The 16,813-nt window shown below is 47.4% G+C and overlaps 1 protein-coding gene across 1 annotated transcript in view; it reads right to left on the bottom strand.

Annotated features, from left to right (window-relative positions):
• Window positions 1-2,146: 2,146 nt before the first annotated feature.
• Window positions 2,147-16,813, bottom strand: part of LOC128843339 (actin-binding protein WASF3-like) — a 49,218-nt gene continuing 34,551 nt past the window's right edge. The window contains exons 3-9 of the mRNA XM_054040119.1: window positions 16,186-16,320; window positions 12,446-12,599; window positions 11,231-11,348; window positions 9,467-9,642; window positions 8,624-8,887; window positions 5,792-6,183; window positions 2,147-4,962 (exon numbers count right to left, since the gene is read on the bottom strand). Of these exons, the coding sequence (XP_053896094.1) occupies window positions 4,805-4,962; window positions 5,792-6,183; window positions 8,624-8,887; window positions 9,467-9,642; window positions 11,231-11,348; window positions 12,446-12,599; window positions 16,186-16,320 (1,397 nt within the window). The 3' untranslated portion in view covers window positions 2,147-4,804. The remainder of the gene's footprint in view (window positions 4,963-5,791; window positions 6,184-8,623; window positions 8,888-9,466; window positions 9,643-11,230; window positions 11,349-12,445; window positions 12,600-16,185; window positions 16,321-16,813) is intronic.

The raw sequence follows: 16,813 nt of genomic DNA, 5'->3' as shown, positions 1-16,813 counted from the left end.
ACACACACCGAGTAGATATAGCTTTAAAAGCCTCTCTGATAAACACCCTGCCATCCAAAAGACTTTGTCCATTAGGCTGCTGTGCAACAACAATATGGCCAAATGGAATTTCAGAAAGATGGCTGGTGTGACCCCAGAGAGACCAAAACACTCCAAAGTTGTGTGCTAGGAAATATACTACGGGATCAACCCTGGCATGGGCCTGATAAAGCTTACTACAGCTACGCCTCAGTGGATTGCTTAGCACAACACATAATTCAGCTGCTGCTATAAACACAAAAGAGAGGGGCCAATGGTGGCCAATGGTGCTCCAGCAATGGACTGGAGTTGTTAAGGAGACGGAACAGACTGGGGATCAATCCCCCTAGTGCAAGAGCAATACAGGGCCAACATAAGCAGACAATATGCTACCCTCCTCGATAGCAGTACATACTCTGGCCATTGCATGCCAGGGTAGGAAGGGGTGGCCCCATATCACTCACTATTGTGGGTTGTAGTGCAGCCTATTTACAGCCACGGGGCTGGTGCTGTAAGTGAGAGTAGCCCCTCGTCTAGTTCACACCTGGATCTGTTTCAGCTCCCGTAGCAGGCCAGAATCTGGGCAGTGCAATGCTAACATAAAGCCATGTGCTCCTGGGCTGTAACCTCTGGGCTATGCCTCTGTCTCCACATGTGTCTGTCCCCACAGTTCCTAACCAAGATATGTCTTCCTATGTACAGCTTTGAGGGATGATCTTGCTTCTTCTGAAACGACCACAGGTTTTGCCACTGACATCAAAGGGAGCAGGATCATAGAATCATAGAAGTGTAGGACTGGAAGGGACCTCGAGAGGTCATCTAGTCCAGTCCCCTGCACTCAAGGCAGGGCTATGTAATAACTAAACCACTCCTGACAGGTGTTTGTATAACCTGTTTTAAAAGCCTCCAATGATGGAGATTCCACAACCTCCTAGGCAATTTGTTCCAGTGTTTAACTACCTGACAGGAAGCTTTTCCTAATGTCCAACCTAAACCTCCCTTGCTGCAATTTAAGCCCATTGCTTCTTGTCCTATCCTCAGAGGTTAATGAAAACAATTTTCCTCCCTTCTCCTTGTAATAACCTTTTTATGTATTTGAAAACTGTTATCATGTCCCCTCTCAGTCTTCTCTTCTCCAGACTAAACAAACCCAATTTTTTTCAATCTTCCCTCATAGGTCATGTTTTCTAGATCTTTCATCATTTTTGTTGCTCTTCTCTGGCCTTTCTCCAATTTGTTAATATCTTTCCTGAAATGTGGTGCCCAGAACTGGACACAATACTCCAGTTGAAGCCTAATCAGCACTAAATAAAGCAGAAGAATTACTTCTCGTGTCTTGCTACAACACTCCTGCTAATACATCCCAGAATGATGTTTGCTTTTTGTGCAACAGTGTGACACTGTTGACTCATATTTAGCTGATGACACATTATAACCCAAGATCCCTTTCTGCAGTACTCCTTCCTAGGCAGTCATTTCCCAGTTGGTCCAGAGCATTATGAATTTGAATTCTATCCCCCATACCACTTTATGCCTGAAAGCAGGTGTGCCAGTTTGGGGCGAGGCCCCAGCTTTGGTTTGTTATGATGGCTTATGAAAGGCTATGTCAACAATGCTGGAGAAAATGATCAACTAACATCTTGGGTTGTACAAATGACAACAAATCCAAGCCAGGTCCCATCCTCTAGTTCAGGCCAGTCTCCCATGAACTCTAGAGAGTTTTGCTTGAGTAAACTGGGCAGAGTCTGGCCCTGTCACCGTTAGGAGCCAATCTGTGGTGGGCAAGACTGTCCACCTGATTCCAATGTTATGAGCCAGAGTAAATCAGGAGTAACTCACTGATGTTAGTGGAGCTACACAGGTATGAAACCAGTGAAAGTGGAGCAGAGTCAGGCTCTGTGGGTTTAAGACACAGCTCACATTTGCAAAGGTGAGAAGAGTAGTGGACTGCGCTCTGGAGGCCATTCCCTCAGGCACTGTGCCTACAGCGCCTCACCTGACACCAATATCCTTCTCTGCATTAGAATCCCCAGACCTTGCACATCCAGTGTGCAAGGACAGGGACTGTGCCCAGGCCCCACACAAGGTCATAAGGGGAAGTACCAAAGATAAAGGCAATTACTACATCTCTTTAGCATTCACTTTATGTCGGAATATGTTATGTTTTTAATCTTACACATCAAGCCCATGAGTCTGGGATTTCTCTTCATTTGTGGGTCACATCAAAATCATGCATATATTAACAACACTATATAATAAATACTTATGTGGTTTTGTATATGTTATTTTTAATGTACAAGGCTTTTCCTGCTCTTGCAGTAGGGGTCCAATCCTGCTCGCCTCACTGAGGAAAGTAGCATCATTGACTTCAGTGGCGCTACTTGCCTGAGTAAAGAGATCAGGGTTTGGCTTGCAGCTTCCTACCTCTGTATTTTCCATTTCTCAGGTTGGGGGCTGCCTGCTAGTTCTAAACAGAGACAAGATGATGGTAGGAGCAAGAGCCTTTGGTGTAACTACTGCACACCATGAATTCCCAGCTCAGCAACATGGCACCAGCTCCTTCTATGTCTGCTTAACATTCCCATTGCCCCAGGATCTGCAGCTGAGCTGTTGGTCCTATATCAATGCCGATGAGAATCTGTGTTGCATCCTGCTGGGTTGTTATCTTGGTTTCTTTTTCCTTTCCTGTTGCTGGGCTGACATATGCCGTGTAGCTGCAGTGTTTCAGGAACTGTTGCTGCTTGGTTTGGATAGCGAACCCCCTCGTCCCCTCTCCCTGCAAAGCAGGCTGGCTCGAGAGCCGCATTCTCTAGTGAATAAGGGTGAACGATGGCACTAGCCAAATGGGGCCCTATACGAAGTGACACTTGTGGGCTCCAGCCAACATCTTCTCTGCCCTTCACCAGGTCTTCCTGCCTGCAGGCACCCAAGGCACTCTCACTCTGGCTGACCACTACCTGCCTGTATCCCTCCCTTGGCTGTTTTTCAGTCACCTGCATGGACAAAGAAGCCAGAGGGTGGAGCCAAAGTGCAAGTTTCCTGTTACCATGAGGGAAATAAGAGAATCCAGTTTTATTCACCACCCATGAGTCAGACAAGACTGCGGATGGGGAAGTAGAAATGGTGCGTTTGCTGGTGTGTGCGTGCATGTCCCTGGAACACTGGGGCCCTATTTGACCATATCATATAGACTCAAGGCTGACATTGGCCAGTTTTCTATTGGTCAGAATCCATTTCCTGTTCTCTTGTAGTTTTCAGAACTTACTGTGGGTTTTCAGTATTTCCCACAGGATCCCTTTGGATTCTCAGGGCTTCTCCCTTAGTATTGTGGAAGCAGAGAATAAAGCATCTGACTTGCTGTACCCAAACAAAAAGTGAGAACTGTGTTTTTCTCCGACAGTATCTTCATGAAAATGCTTTTATGAATCACTGTCCATTTGGATTAATAAACCACATAGCATTCACTGGTGTTTTCAGCATCTTAATTCAGGGCCTGATCCTACCAATCTTACTCATTATCCCCCAGTTCAGAGTCATTGTCAGGTTTGCTGTACTCCATCCCGACCCATTACCACTGCTCGTGGCGTACCGTACTATTCAGCCTGAGTAAAAGCGGAAGAATTGTTACCTCAATAACTATTTCGGGAATAAGACCGAATTCACCTCAATTGTACAAGGAGATTCTCAGATACTAGAAACTGAAAATCAAAAGTCAACCCAAAGGGACAAATATTGCTCCCTACTAACTCCAATGGGGTTGCTTCAGTGCGGCTGAGAGTTATATTTAGCCTGGTTAATTTTATTTCAAATAATAATAAGGTGATACAACAATAGGACAGCACTGTCAGCCAGTTATTTCTAGGCCTTCAGGATCGTTCTTAGACAACTTAAATCTATTGCAAGGTTCTTTTCTCTTTAAACTGACTTTATTCCTTTCTACTCAGTAACAAGGGCTTTGTTTCTTTGCTGATGGCAAAAGAAGAGCAGGTTTACACTAAACTTTCCTTTCATGCTCTTCCCCAGGGAATCTGAGTGCAGAGCTGGAAATATAACCATGCCACAAACATCTGTGCCTCCCTAGGATGTGCTCTTAAAAGTGAAACTGGGAGACAGCAGAGAACTCTCCTTTCTGACTGTCAGAACGCAAAGCTAACGACATTACTTTAAAGGGAAAACAGACTCTTTCTGCATGTAACTTTCATGGCAATGAACACAGCTTTCCCCTGGCTCATACGGTCCAAATCCCAACAATTTTAAACATCTGCAGAAAATACAAACAAGTGAATTGTGGTCTCTAGACACCTATAACCACGTGGCGGTATTTGCTATGGGAACAGGATGCTTTTTCAGGAGCTTTTCATTATAAAATTAACATCTGGCCAAATAAGCAGTGCTGTTTCTGCAGTTTTGTTTCTCTATAAACACATGCGTGGGACCAGCTTCTGATTGCGGCCACCCTGGTGTAAATCCAGAGTAACTCCATTGATCCTCGCCTCATTGTGTTCTCAGCGTTATTAAAGTGTCATAGCCACACCTGGCGGGATTCTGGGCAGATGTCAGTTACTGCTGCTTTTAAAGCATGTCCCACCTGTGCGCACTCTCCACTGACAACACTACCATCATTTCTTCAAGAATACAACATGGTGTAAAAGCAAAGCTCCTGAATAAGTCACACTAAGTGCTGACGGTGATCAGCATTCACGTTCAGGGAAACCCAGCCACACACACCTTCTTGTGGAGAAGCAGGGAGGGGGGAGGACACTCCAACACAGCATGCTGAGCTCTCTTAATCTGACCACTCATTGTCGTCCAGTTCCGAGTCATCGTCTGATTCGCTGTACTCCACTGCAATCCTGCGGGACAGGATAGTGGCTACATCATTGCCAACCGGTTCCTTCTTCGCCTCCTGCTCCCACTGTTCCTGGACTTTCCGGAGTTGAATTCCTGCAGTAGAGAGGATGGGAAATCTCCAAGGTCAGCAAGAGCAGCTTACACCCATTGTCTATATGAGCATGTGTGATGGCCACCCTATTGGCCAGCATGCCAAAGAGTGAACCAGGGACCTTCGGAACTAAAAGCACTGGCTGCTGTAGCTTGAGCTACAGCTCCCTAGCTGGTGCTGTAGCTGACTCATCTCCTCTATGGATCTGGCACAGAGGAGGACCTGTAAAACACCCATCCACCCGCCCACCAGTGGGCTACATGGAGTTGCACAGCCCCAGCCTGCCTCCCTCCCTACTGTTCAACCCAGCATTGTTAGCTGAAATGGAGAAGGAAAAAGCATATTAGATCATGCTGTCCACCGCTTTCTCCACGGTGCCTAGTGCAAGCTTGTTCCCTACTGGGCATTTGCTTGTGCTCTGTGCAGTCCGCTTTTAAGCATCCCAAATGATGGGGCTTTCTACCACGTCCCCTGGGAAGCTGGGCTTCAGTGCATGCAGGATTTTCCCCCTGATATCCAGATTGAATGGTCCTTTGCTCAGTTTCATCCCATCTCTCCTACTTCTACCCCCCATCAATAATTCCCCTCTCTTCAGTGTTTACAGGTAACATTAGCAATAAAATCTTCTTCACGGGTCCTCTGAGCACGCGGGGCCTGATCCCAGATCATGGAAACCAGTGGGAGACTTTGCACTGACTACAGTGGGCTTTGGATCAGGCCTCTAGTGTACATGGGCATGTGTGTCTGCTGGAATCCCCAACATGTCCTTCTCTCTCCATCTCCGCTCCCCCTCACTGCTGGTCAGTGCCAGTGTCCCGGGTTGTAACTCACCCCTCCGAATCGCAGCAAGCAGGTCGCTCCGGGCATCGCTCATTGGTATCAGAGGGATCTGAGGTTTCCGAGGTTCAACCACTGCCGCCGGGGGCGATGCCGAGTGAGCCGGCGAGGCAGCGACTGTTGGAGGACCGGGTGGAGGTGGGGGAGGTGCGACGGGGGGCCCCATCGGGCCAGTCTGAGGGGGGGAAGCAGAATATGGGCAGGGTGGAGCTGGAGGCGGGGAAGGTGCATATGACGAGTGAGCCACGGAGGCTGCAGCGCTGGCCGCCATGGCGGGAGGTGCTGAGATGGGGCTGTCGAAGGCAGTCTGAGCAGAGGGTATCACAGGGGGCGGGGGCGGAGGAGCAGGAGGCACAAAGTATTCTGCCAGGGGCATCTGCTGGGGACTGCAACAAGTAAAGGACAGAGAGCAAATCAATGGCCATACCAGAAATCCTGTTTGCTAAAGAAATACCACACATGAACCATAACATCAAGGACCCGCCACTCAGGGTCACTTAGTTGCAACCAAAATATCCCAGATAAATTCCAGCTTTGGGAAATGCACGCGCTCAATTCCCCCTGCAGTTTAAAATGGGCATGACATTTATCTCCACTGCCTGTCCTAAACTATTGCGCAGCTCAGCTATGTGCTGGTAAACAGCTCCCATGTTCCACCCCAGCAGTGGCTGCATTTGAAATGATTCCGATATATTCAGAGAAACCCACTTTGGTAACAAAAGCAGACCGTTTTCTAAAGTGTCACCTGAAAAGACACAAACACCAAACATGACAGGGAACTCAGTCCTTGTAAGCGGATATACCGGACCAACTCCAGGCCTGGTTCCACCAGGTGTAACTGCCAAGGAAGTCTCTGGGCCCTGGAAGCTGATTAGACAATGGGCGTAAGCCGTATAATACTGTATCTTGGACCAGTTTGCCATTCAATAAGTGTGTAAAAACACGTGAAATTTACATGCTAAGAGGCAGGGGCAGGACAGCAACTGAAGGAGGGTGTAAGGCAAAATAGTGAGGGGAGGGAAGCTTGTAAATCTTGAGTGAGAGCTGAGACGCTGGTGGAAGTGGCCTCAGATGGCCTGGAAGGTTATGTTCCCTCTGGTTGCCTGTATTTCACCTTGAAAGGCTATGCTGAAGTCTAACTGAGTGACTGATTCTTTAAACGTACAAAAGGGGAATATAGAGATCTGGCTGAATCCCCATCCTTACGTCTGTATATTGTGCCTCTGTACGGGAACAGCTGTGACAGGGGTCTACAGCATCTGATACATCAGTGTTCCACCCAAAAGAAAAAAAATTGTCTAGTTCTTGTTTGGGAAATGTCTTTGCCTTGTGCAATGCCAGAGGGGCAGGTAACAGTGAGGTGCTTCAGACTCATTCAGAAAAGCCAATTAAGTTCCTGCATCATACCAGGAACAGTTACGCCAGGTGGGACAAAGTTAAAGGGGCTACCAATTATTCTGTGTCAAGGCTGGTCTGACTGACTGCTTGGGTCAGGATGAAATCTCCCTCCTGTTGTACAGAATTGTGCCTTTAGGTTTGTTTTTGTAATGGTTCAGGGGAGATTACACCTTCCTCTGAAGCCTCTGGCATCAATCACTTTAGACATTCAAAGTGATACTGAATTAGAAGGAGCTATGTGCAATCTGTAGGATCCTCAGGATAGAAAGTGTTACATAATGATCTTTGAAGACTGAAATTGTTTTATTTGATGGTACAGACAGAGAGAGAGGGTGCAATAAAAAGCTGCAATAAAAAACCCTCAGCACCAAGTATCAGAGCCTGGGTCAGCTGACTTGGACTTGTGGGGCTAAAATTAGCAGTGTAGACGTTCAGTCCAACCCAAACATCTACACTGCCATTTTATAGCCCCACAGCCCGAGCCCTGTGAGTCCAAGTCCGCTAAGGCAGGCCAGTGGTGCCCCTGCCCTGGGTCTTTTATTGCAGTGCAGACATACCCAGGGAGATAATTGAGTTTAGAACCCAAATGGCCCCTTTAAAGGACCATCTCAAATGAATGGGTTGAATTATTTTTTAGTCTTTTGTTTTGCTTGTGACTCTGGAGTAAGAGCTCCCATGGGATTATGAACTTGGAGGGCACTGAAAAAGGGAAGGAGAATGCTTGCAGAATAGGTAAGGTCTCCCCAAGCCAAGCGCTCACAGGAAGCTGTCCAAGGTCCTGAACAAAAGATTTTCCCCTCCCCTGCCACCTTCTAATTGGCAGAAACCATCACGGGCCAAATTCTGCCCTCAAATATAACCCTGCTCAGGGTTCCACGGGATGACAGAGGGCAGACTCTGAGCTTGCATATGACTTTTTTGACATCAGTTTATCTTTGGGTGACAATAAAGGCTAGAAGCAGGGGGAAGGCTGGATGAGTCAGGGAGTTGGAACTAAGATAGGGATCTTTACATATCAAGGCTACTGGATTGAATTTGGACCTATCTTGTACTGGTCTAATCATCACTGTGGCATGATGTGAAAGGAGATGGTGTTTTCTGAGTGCAGTTCCGGGATACACAGGTGTTGAACTCTCACAAAGCACTCTCACAGATGGCATCAACTGATGTTCTTGTTGGCAGGCTGATCACATGACTAAAGGACTGAATGGGCCATGGAGACTGAACTACCATTTCTCACCTCGTGAATGGTAAGGCGCACTTACAGAAGGACCATCTATGTGACAGCTGCTGCCTATCGTGTACTTGTTCTGTGGACAGAGGACCTCCCTTTCTATGGCTGTCAACCTGGCACCTTTCCAAAGCACTAAACTCATTTAAAGGGACAAACGGGTCACTGGAGGAAGGAAAGCAGGTTGAAATCCATACCCATACTCCTTGACTATCTGAGGTCTTGGTCCATTCAATATAGCCTCTGGATGCTGTGGCACATGGGGCTGCTGGACGCGGTTGAGACTGTTCTGACGGCTTCCTGCTGCTGAGGGCCTGTAGACATGTTCCTGGGCCTGGTTAGCGACCAGGATGATCTCTTTGTTGTCGGTTGACAGGTGTGAGGCTGGAGCTAATATCTGCTGTGCAGGGTGGTTAGGACTGGCCGGGTATGAGTGATCAGCTGCATCTGACGCATAAGATCTATTGCACAGAAAAATACCAAAGGTTGTATTCCTGTATGGAGGGCCTGGAGGGAAGGCAAGGTGAGGACAGGTCAGGGAGGAGTATGATGGCACCTATTGGCATTTGGGATCAAGGCAACAACATTGGGAGACATGATGTGTAGCCACCGAAATACAAACATGCAAGACCGTATTGGGATGGTGCAAGCTGAGAGTAGAGAGGTGGCAATAACCTTGCAGGCTAACCAATTAGCCTTTCAGCTCAACTGGGTGGAAATCCTAGCTTAGGTCCCAAATGAAAAATGTTCTGGTCTCATCTCAGCTCCACACAGAGATCGCAAAGCCAATGCGGAATTAGACGTGATTTGGCAGGTGCAGGACCAACCCAGCAGGGGTGCTGCGCATCAGAACGCAGGTGCATGTGCTAAGCAGCAGGCTGGGGTTTGCACAGTTCCTGCCTTCCCTGCACCTGCTTCCTAGTCAGCGCTAAGAGTCCTTCACTGCCACGAGGAACCAATTCACCCAGAAAATCGAAAAGAAAAAAGAAAGGTGAAGAAAAGCAAAGAAAAACAATAAGCGTGTAATACAGAAAACCTGCCTATTGTCTGGGGACAGTGATCCTTCCGATGAGGCCATGTGATATGGGGATGGTGAGAACCTGTTATCGGGCCGGAATTCTTTATCATATGCCATCATGTTCCACTCCAGGCGCCGGTTGCGGGCTTTTCTCACTTTCTTCACCTCCCGGGTGGAATCTTCCACTAACCGCTGCTCCTGGAAGCAGATAAGCCCTGTCCTGTTAGCATGACTGCAGGATGGCTGCCTGCTGACTGTACATAGTGCAATGTTTGCTTGAGCTTGACTTCAAGTAAGGATTTTAGGTTATGTGTATAAGGGTAACTGGGATACCAAACACTAGTGGAATTCTCAGGACATATTATTTTAGATCCTGGGTCCCAACCACTAGGACACCACGTCAGCACTGCCCCTCCACGCTCCCTTTCCCTCCTGTAATAATGAGTCCTGGTGCACCACCACCCCCTGCTTTTCATTCAATTATGCAATAAGGTTGTGCTGATCTAAACACTAATCACAAGGCTGGTTCTGGAGCAGCCCAGAGCATGAACAATGGAACCGAAGGCTGTGAGCACCAGCAGGTTCAGCCAGTGTCTTCACCTTCTGAACTGGTACAGTTAGCTGTGAAAGCTGGGATGGACTCATTGGAGTCTGGAATACATTCCAGAGACTTTCCATATGATTTCCATGTAGATTTGGAAGCCTGAGCCAAACTACTGACAACCCAAAGAACAATGAGGACATCAGTAACTCAGCCAGAGGTTAGGAGTGGGTGAGGTTCTGTGTCCTGCAATGTGCAGGAAGTCAGATTAGATGATCATGGTGGTCCCTTATGACCTTAAAGTCTATGAGAACATGGAAACTCAAGTCTGCAGTTACACTTGATGGAGGTAATAGTGTCAGGGTGAATCTCAAGCTCATGCCATAAGCCCCTTGTTGCATAGCCCATGTGAGCCTTTGGATTCCAGTGGGCCACTCCTACACCCATTGCTCTGACACCTTAGATCAGAATAGTCGTTAGCCAAAGCAAACAGGACAAGAATAGGTCCAGCAGCATCCACTGGTGCTTATGGGATAAGCCTGTTTCTCTTCAACCCAGGCCTTAAACATGTTCTCTGACCACGTGAGGGGCTTGCTTCTATTTTAAGACCTGCTTTTCTGTCCCTGGGCTCTTTAAAAAGAAAAGCAATGGGGGATCCTTTACCTACCACTGAAACTCCAGGTTTCCTTTATATTTCTGTTTTCAGGTGCCAATCCCTTGAGTGCCATATAGCTAAGGGGCACGTAGGGGACTTCAATCAAGGTAGCATAATGTCAAAAATAGCCAAAAGGGATTTGTTTTCTAAAGGTTTCAGTGTCATATGACTCCCCAAACAAGAGCAAGCAACAAACCAGAAACTCATTGATGCCAGACTGTCTTGTGATTCTCTTATTGCTGGTCTGGACATTAGGAGATCTGTATGTTTCCTGAATGTAAAAACCTCGCAACTGGTGACTGGCGCACATGGGATAAGAATACCCAAGCTCCATCCCAGGATCCTTGGGCCATCAACCTGTTCAGGTGCTAAGGTGGGAAACTCCTTCACAAGTGACTCCTACCAAAGCAGCATTGACTGGACATGAGTTTGAGGATGATAGTACGGTGACGGGCACCTTAGATATGTCAGAGAGAGCAAGAGATACTGCCCCCATTTCAGAAGGACACTATAACAGTATCAGACTATCAAACTAAGTCCAGACCAGCCTCATCTTAGGCCCAATTCAGAGCTTTCTCTGATGGCTTTACCTTCTGCCTACGTTTCTCCTTTCTCTTGTCCTCAGTCGCCTGCAGCATCTTCTCCTTCCACAAGTTGAAGAAATATGAAGGGTCGGTGTAAAATTTGAGGCCATCTTTCTTGTCGTCCCTGAAATTATCACAGCAGAGTTGGGGAGGGGTAGAGGAAATTCTCAGCATCAGGATGAAATGTTATTAATAACTTAATGACTAAAAACAAAGGCACGTTAATGAGCCCAGCACTTGGGAAACGAACCCCGACGAACTCCGCGGGCTGGTGGCAAGACACCTCTTTGCTTCAGCCTACAGTTGCCTATTCCCTTCTGTCTACCTGTCTCCTTCCATCTCCCTCACTATTCCATCCCCATCCCACTCTCCACCCATTCCCCTCTCACCACAACATAGATCATTAAGGATTTGGCACAGATGACACTCAGAAGTAATTGCTAAAAAATGGAAAATATTATTGGCTTCAAAATTAGTGGTTTATTAAGGCCTGTTTGACATACAGGCTGATATAGAATTCCAGGAAAGTCTCTAATTTTCCAAAGAAGCTCCCAAATGTTACCACTCCTTCCCACCCCCCAGAGATACATGAGGGTGGGGGTTGGGTTCCTGCCTTTTTGGATGACCTAGGCCATATTTAGCTTCAACCTGTTAGTGATCTGTGACGCTTTCTCACATCACATTTATTATTGGATGATCTGCACTGTGCAAGTACAGAGTATTATTGGCTGTATTAAATAAACTCTGGGTGGTTTCGGTTGTCTTGTACAAGAGACGCGATCGGTGTAGCTGCAATGCTGAGACAGCTGAACAGCCGAGAAAAAAGCATCATTTACTGAACCATCATCAAACAGCGGACCAATATTCTCCTGTAACCACCCAGTAACACCACTCGAAACAACTGTGACTTCAGGCTGACGCCATCACAGCACTTGAGGATAAGGGCACCAATGGACTTCCAGAGGAAGCCCCATACAGCAGCATGAACAGTGTACAAGCGAAGAGATAAGGGGCCTGAAGTAACACCGCTGAAGGCAATGGAGTTACATACGAGTAAAAGTGGGGTAAGGCTGATCAGAAGTGGGTCTTTCCGATTTGATAGGAAACAATCTCTTCCAAAGTAGGTTTGTCTCGGCTAGGGATTGTTTGGTCTATATTGAACCGTACACCAAAGTTGCACAGTGGGCATGAGGGACGTTGCCCAGCCCCCACGCCCCTTACCTGTATGCCGTGAGGATGTTGAGCGGTGGCGGCTTGTCACAGCGTTGGTACATCTCCATCACGGGGTTAGGGATGGAGTTCCGAGAGACCACCTGCTGGTTCTGCACAGTTGAGCTCTTGAACGCTTTCCGCATGTTGATGTCTTGCAGTGAAACTGTGACCATACAAGAAAGAAACCTTAATGTGCCCGGGGAAAGGCTGAGGGCCTGCTATTTGTATTCTCAACACAACTCCTGCACCTTTCACCCGGCACCGGGCCATGTGCCTGGCCTTTGCTCTCTGCACCCCGCCCTAACAAGGCACACTTGCCATTCGCACTATGTCCTCGCATTTGAGCACTGCAGCCTAACCCTCACATTGTGTGTTTGACAGTCCCACCTGTGCCCAGCATGCACACTGCATCCAGCACTCACACTGCATGTCTCCCGTTTTCCCCTGTGCCCAACACACATGCTGCATGCCTGCCGGCCTCATCCGATACCCGTCATGTAAATGTCCAGCTATTCAAAACATTAACCAGACTTTGACGCTCTAGGCTAAAAGGTTGGCTTGTGTTCAATTTGAGTTTATTTGTGCAGGCTAGAGACTTGTCCCAGGTCACTTTGGATGCCAGTGGTGCCTAGGCATTAATATTTCCACCTCTGTGTTATTTCACTATTAAAATCAAGGCCTCTCTGATGGCACCAAGCAGAATTTCTGGCATTTCCCCCACAATCAATGACAATCCATCCAGCCCTTTTGGTCGGCGAGCATTTGCCCCGGCCTCTCCTGCATGTGGGCACGTGAGGCAGAGCTGTGTATGGGGAGAGTGGGAGGCAGAAATCCAGCCTCCGGCACAGACACTTGAGCCATCCAAAGCTTTCCTGCTGACTGCCTGAGATGCCAACTCCACTACGAGTCGTGCTGCAGGAGCTCCCACCGGATGGAAAACAGCATTTTGCCAAAAGAAGGAACTACTCTGAGCTTGCACACAGGCCTACGCTGTGACAGCCCTGCTGACAGGCTTCCCTCCTTTGACGGGAAGTGGGCGCGTTTTCATCACTGAACTGAAAGAGACCTACATTCGGTGAAGTTTTACTCGTGGCTGGATTTGTGTCAGGCAAGCACAAGCAGAAGTTCCCCACATCAGTGAAGCTGTATGAATGCATTGGATGTTACAGAGGGTAAATGTCCAAGGAAAGGCAAACTGTCTCTAATGGAGGGAGTGTGCCAGATTCTGTCAGAAACACATGCAAATTTACTGGGGCAGATTCTTGACCCTGGTTAAGTCTTCTTTGCATGGAACAGTGGTACTTGGAAAATCCACCTTTTGATTGGTGTAAAACAGAGCAATTTTGCTCCGAAAGTCACAAAGTGAAGGAACGTGGAAGAGTGCAATGGGATTTTGTGCAGAGGAATTTTTCCAACCTAAGACCAATGCTAAGTCCTATTTTAATTTTCTAACATCCTTTGCAGCCACATGCAGCACAACACTTTTACAAACAGTGGTACTGTCTACTCTGCACTATATGCAATCAGGCTGTCTTGGCCAATTCTTATTAGAGATGGGCCTGAACCAACCCCCCAGATCGGAACACCCTGAAACTTTGTGGAAGTTCTGATCCAGGCTAAACTTGAGGGCTTGAGGTTCATCTCTAACGCCTAATGCCTCATCAGAAAGATTGCACTCCCCCACACACACACTATTTGCAGGGACTCTGGCTTTGTGGACCTGTTAGCGTTTGCCACGCTCCTCCTTCTTCTGCCCAGTATTCAAAAAGACGTCAAGTTGCCACATCAAATAGCCCAGCACAGTCCTGGCTGTCTCCTAGCCTGTTCAGCGGGCCGGGAAGCAACCTCTATCCATTGAATCCACTTTCTGGTCAGGCTGTGTGTGTCTGCAATAGAGCTGGTCAGGAATTTTTCAATGAAACTTTTTAACATCAGCAAATGCTGATTCATCAATCCCAAACTTTTCACAGGAACGGGTTAGTTTCAACACTTTTTTTTTTTGACTAAAAAAAATGTTTGGGAAAAAAAGTTTAAAAGTTGTCAAAATGAAACATTTTGATTAACTGGAGCCAAAAGTTTTTTTTTGGCTTTTCAGTCTGTAAAAAGATTTGAGAATGATTTCTCACCCTTATTCAGGGTGGGACATTTTTTCAGTATCTCATAAATTTGCCTAGGATGGGAAAATTATTTCCCTCCCAGCTCTCATCTGCAGACACACTGAGCATTTGTTTAGCAGGAGAAAGGCTCCATATGTGTTATGTCCTGCACTCATGTACCTATGTGCCAGTGTTTGCTGCCTGTGCTTCAGTGCATAGATCCCCATGTCTCTAGCCTCCATTGGGATGTTTGTAGCGCTTCTTCATATGTCTGACTGTGCATCAGTCACATTTATTAATTAGGCAGGTTTCCTGCTTCCCCGCCGTCCTCTGCTCCTCTCTCAGGCTAATCTCATGCAGTGAGCTGATCAAATAATTGCCTGTGTTCTCTCTGCTCCCAAACAAGGTAACTGTTCATATGTTTGCCTGCGGTATTTTCTCTTAACACATTTTGTATGGAGGGCTGCCAAGGCAGCAGCTACGCCACACAAGGAGGGAGGGGTAGCCTGGAAGGGAGGGATTGCCGCTTTCTGTCTGCAAGGACTAAGGAGTGGCAGTGACAGACTGTCCGATTCTCTTTGTCCAGGTGGGTAGCCACTGTGATCCCGGGTGACGGGCAGTTCACGGCCGCATCAGCAGATACCTAAGGCTGCCCAGGAGAAGCACTGAGACATGACTGATAAGTTACCTGCATTTCAGGGATTCAATGAACAAATAACCATAGCAACTGTGGCATTACACGGGGCTACCTCTGAGACAGCACAGGGACGATCTTCTTCAAGAAACACACAGCAACATTTCCAAGGGAAGGACGTGTGTCGCAACGGGCACAGCCCTCAGAATGACTTCCAGCCAGCTGGATCCAGTATTCAACACTGGAGGCCAAATCCTGTTGCCACTTACACTCCGGTAACTTGAACGGGCCAGAGAATACACCACGGTCCTGATCATATTGGTAATCTTTCCTTAACCCTCCGGGCTGCTCTAACTTCCACTCAGATGCCATAGCCCCCAGGGGCTGCTCCGGCAGCTGAGAACAGCTAATATGCTGTGAGTTATGTTATCCAGGGTTAGAAGAGTGAGCAAGGGTTTAAAACAAAGGAGTTTTGGAAAGGATACAAACCCTCCTGTGTTATGGCATTAGCTGGCCTGCAGCTAAGGGGGTTAGGAAGACATGTTCCCTGGGAGCACTTTAGTGCATAGCTGACTTCGTCAGGGATCCTTGCACCTTCCTCTAAGAATCTGGCACTGGCTGGTGACAGGATGCTGGTCTAGACGGTGCACTGGCATGGTACGGCAATTGCTACGTTCCTCTAAGCTGAGGTGGTGCAGAGCCATTTCCATGGCTCTAAACCTCCCAGGGTTTCTTGGGAACTTCCTCACTCAAAACTGCCTCTAAATTTGGCTGTTTGTGGCATTCACAATCTCAGCGGAAATAAGAATTTGGGGTTTTTAAATGGCTTCCAGGCTAGCAGGCTTGATCCTTTGGAATGACTCTCCATGGCAGAGAGAGAAAGGAGAGGGCCAAATATTAGTAAAATCTTAGTAGAGCAAAGTCACAATTGAAATTCCTTCCAGCTGCAACCTCCACATTCTACAACCAACACAATAGAGAAGAACAAAGACAACTCCTGCCGGCCAGCCCCATCTTACCTTCCTCCACCGTCGAGTCCAATTGAGTGACCTTGATCACCAGAAGATCCACCCTCTCCTGCAGGGAGTTCATCCGCAAATAGAAACTATTGGCTTCATTGAACAGTTCTCCAAATATGTCTTCAGCATGTCTGCCTTAAAGAACAAAAGGCAAAGAGGGGTGTACATGGCAGCTCAATTGAGAGATGGATGATGTAGTTATAGAGAGAGGCAAATGTAAGGATTTTCCCATGGGGACTCCGCTACAAAAGACAGGCTTAGCCATTGCAAGCCCGGCCTTCCCATTTGTTTTCCATGACATTAGTCTGCATTCCCAGCCATTATTTCCCCAGATCTGCGCAGCCTTCAGTTTGCACAAACTAGCCACAAGCATGTACAGTGCATTCCTCCTAGGGGGCCTGGGAGACATGTGAAAGATGGGAACACAAGTCTCCAGCCCTCATGCTCAGCCATTACAGGTCTGCTTGTTTGCAAGAATCTTTCCATATTTTGTGTGTGCAATAAAAGATTCCCTTTTGGCGGTCAAAGCAAGTGATAATGAAAGACAGGAATACGCCTGATGGAACTGATTTCCTTTTAACTGTCGTTTTCATGTCTAAATTGTATAACTGGCCAAGTGTATTAAGTG

The sequence above is a fragment of the Malaclemys terrapin genome, chromosome 9, assembly GCF_027887155.1.
Source record: "Malaclemys terrapin pileata isolate rMalTer1 chromosome 9, rMalTer1.hap1, whole genome shotgun sequence".
Lineage (NCBI taxonomy): Eukaryota > Metazoa > Chordata > Testudines > Emydidae > Malaclemys > Malaclemys terrapin.
The sequence above is the reverse complement of the archived record's forward strand: the minus strand, read 5'-3'. Positions and strand labels throughout refer to the sequence as shown.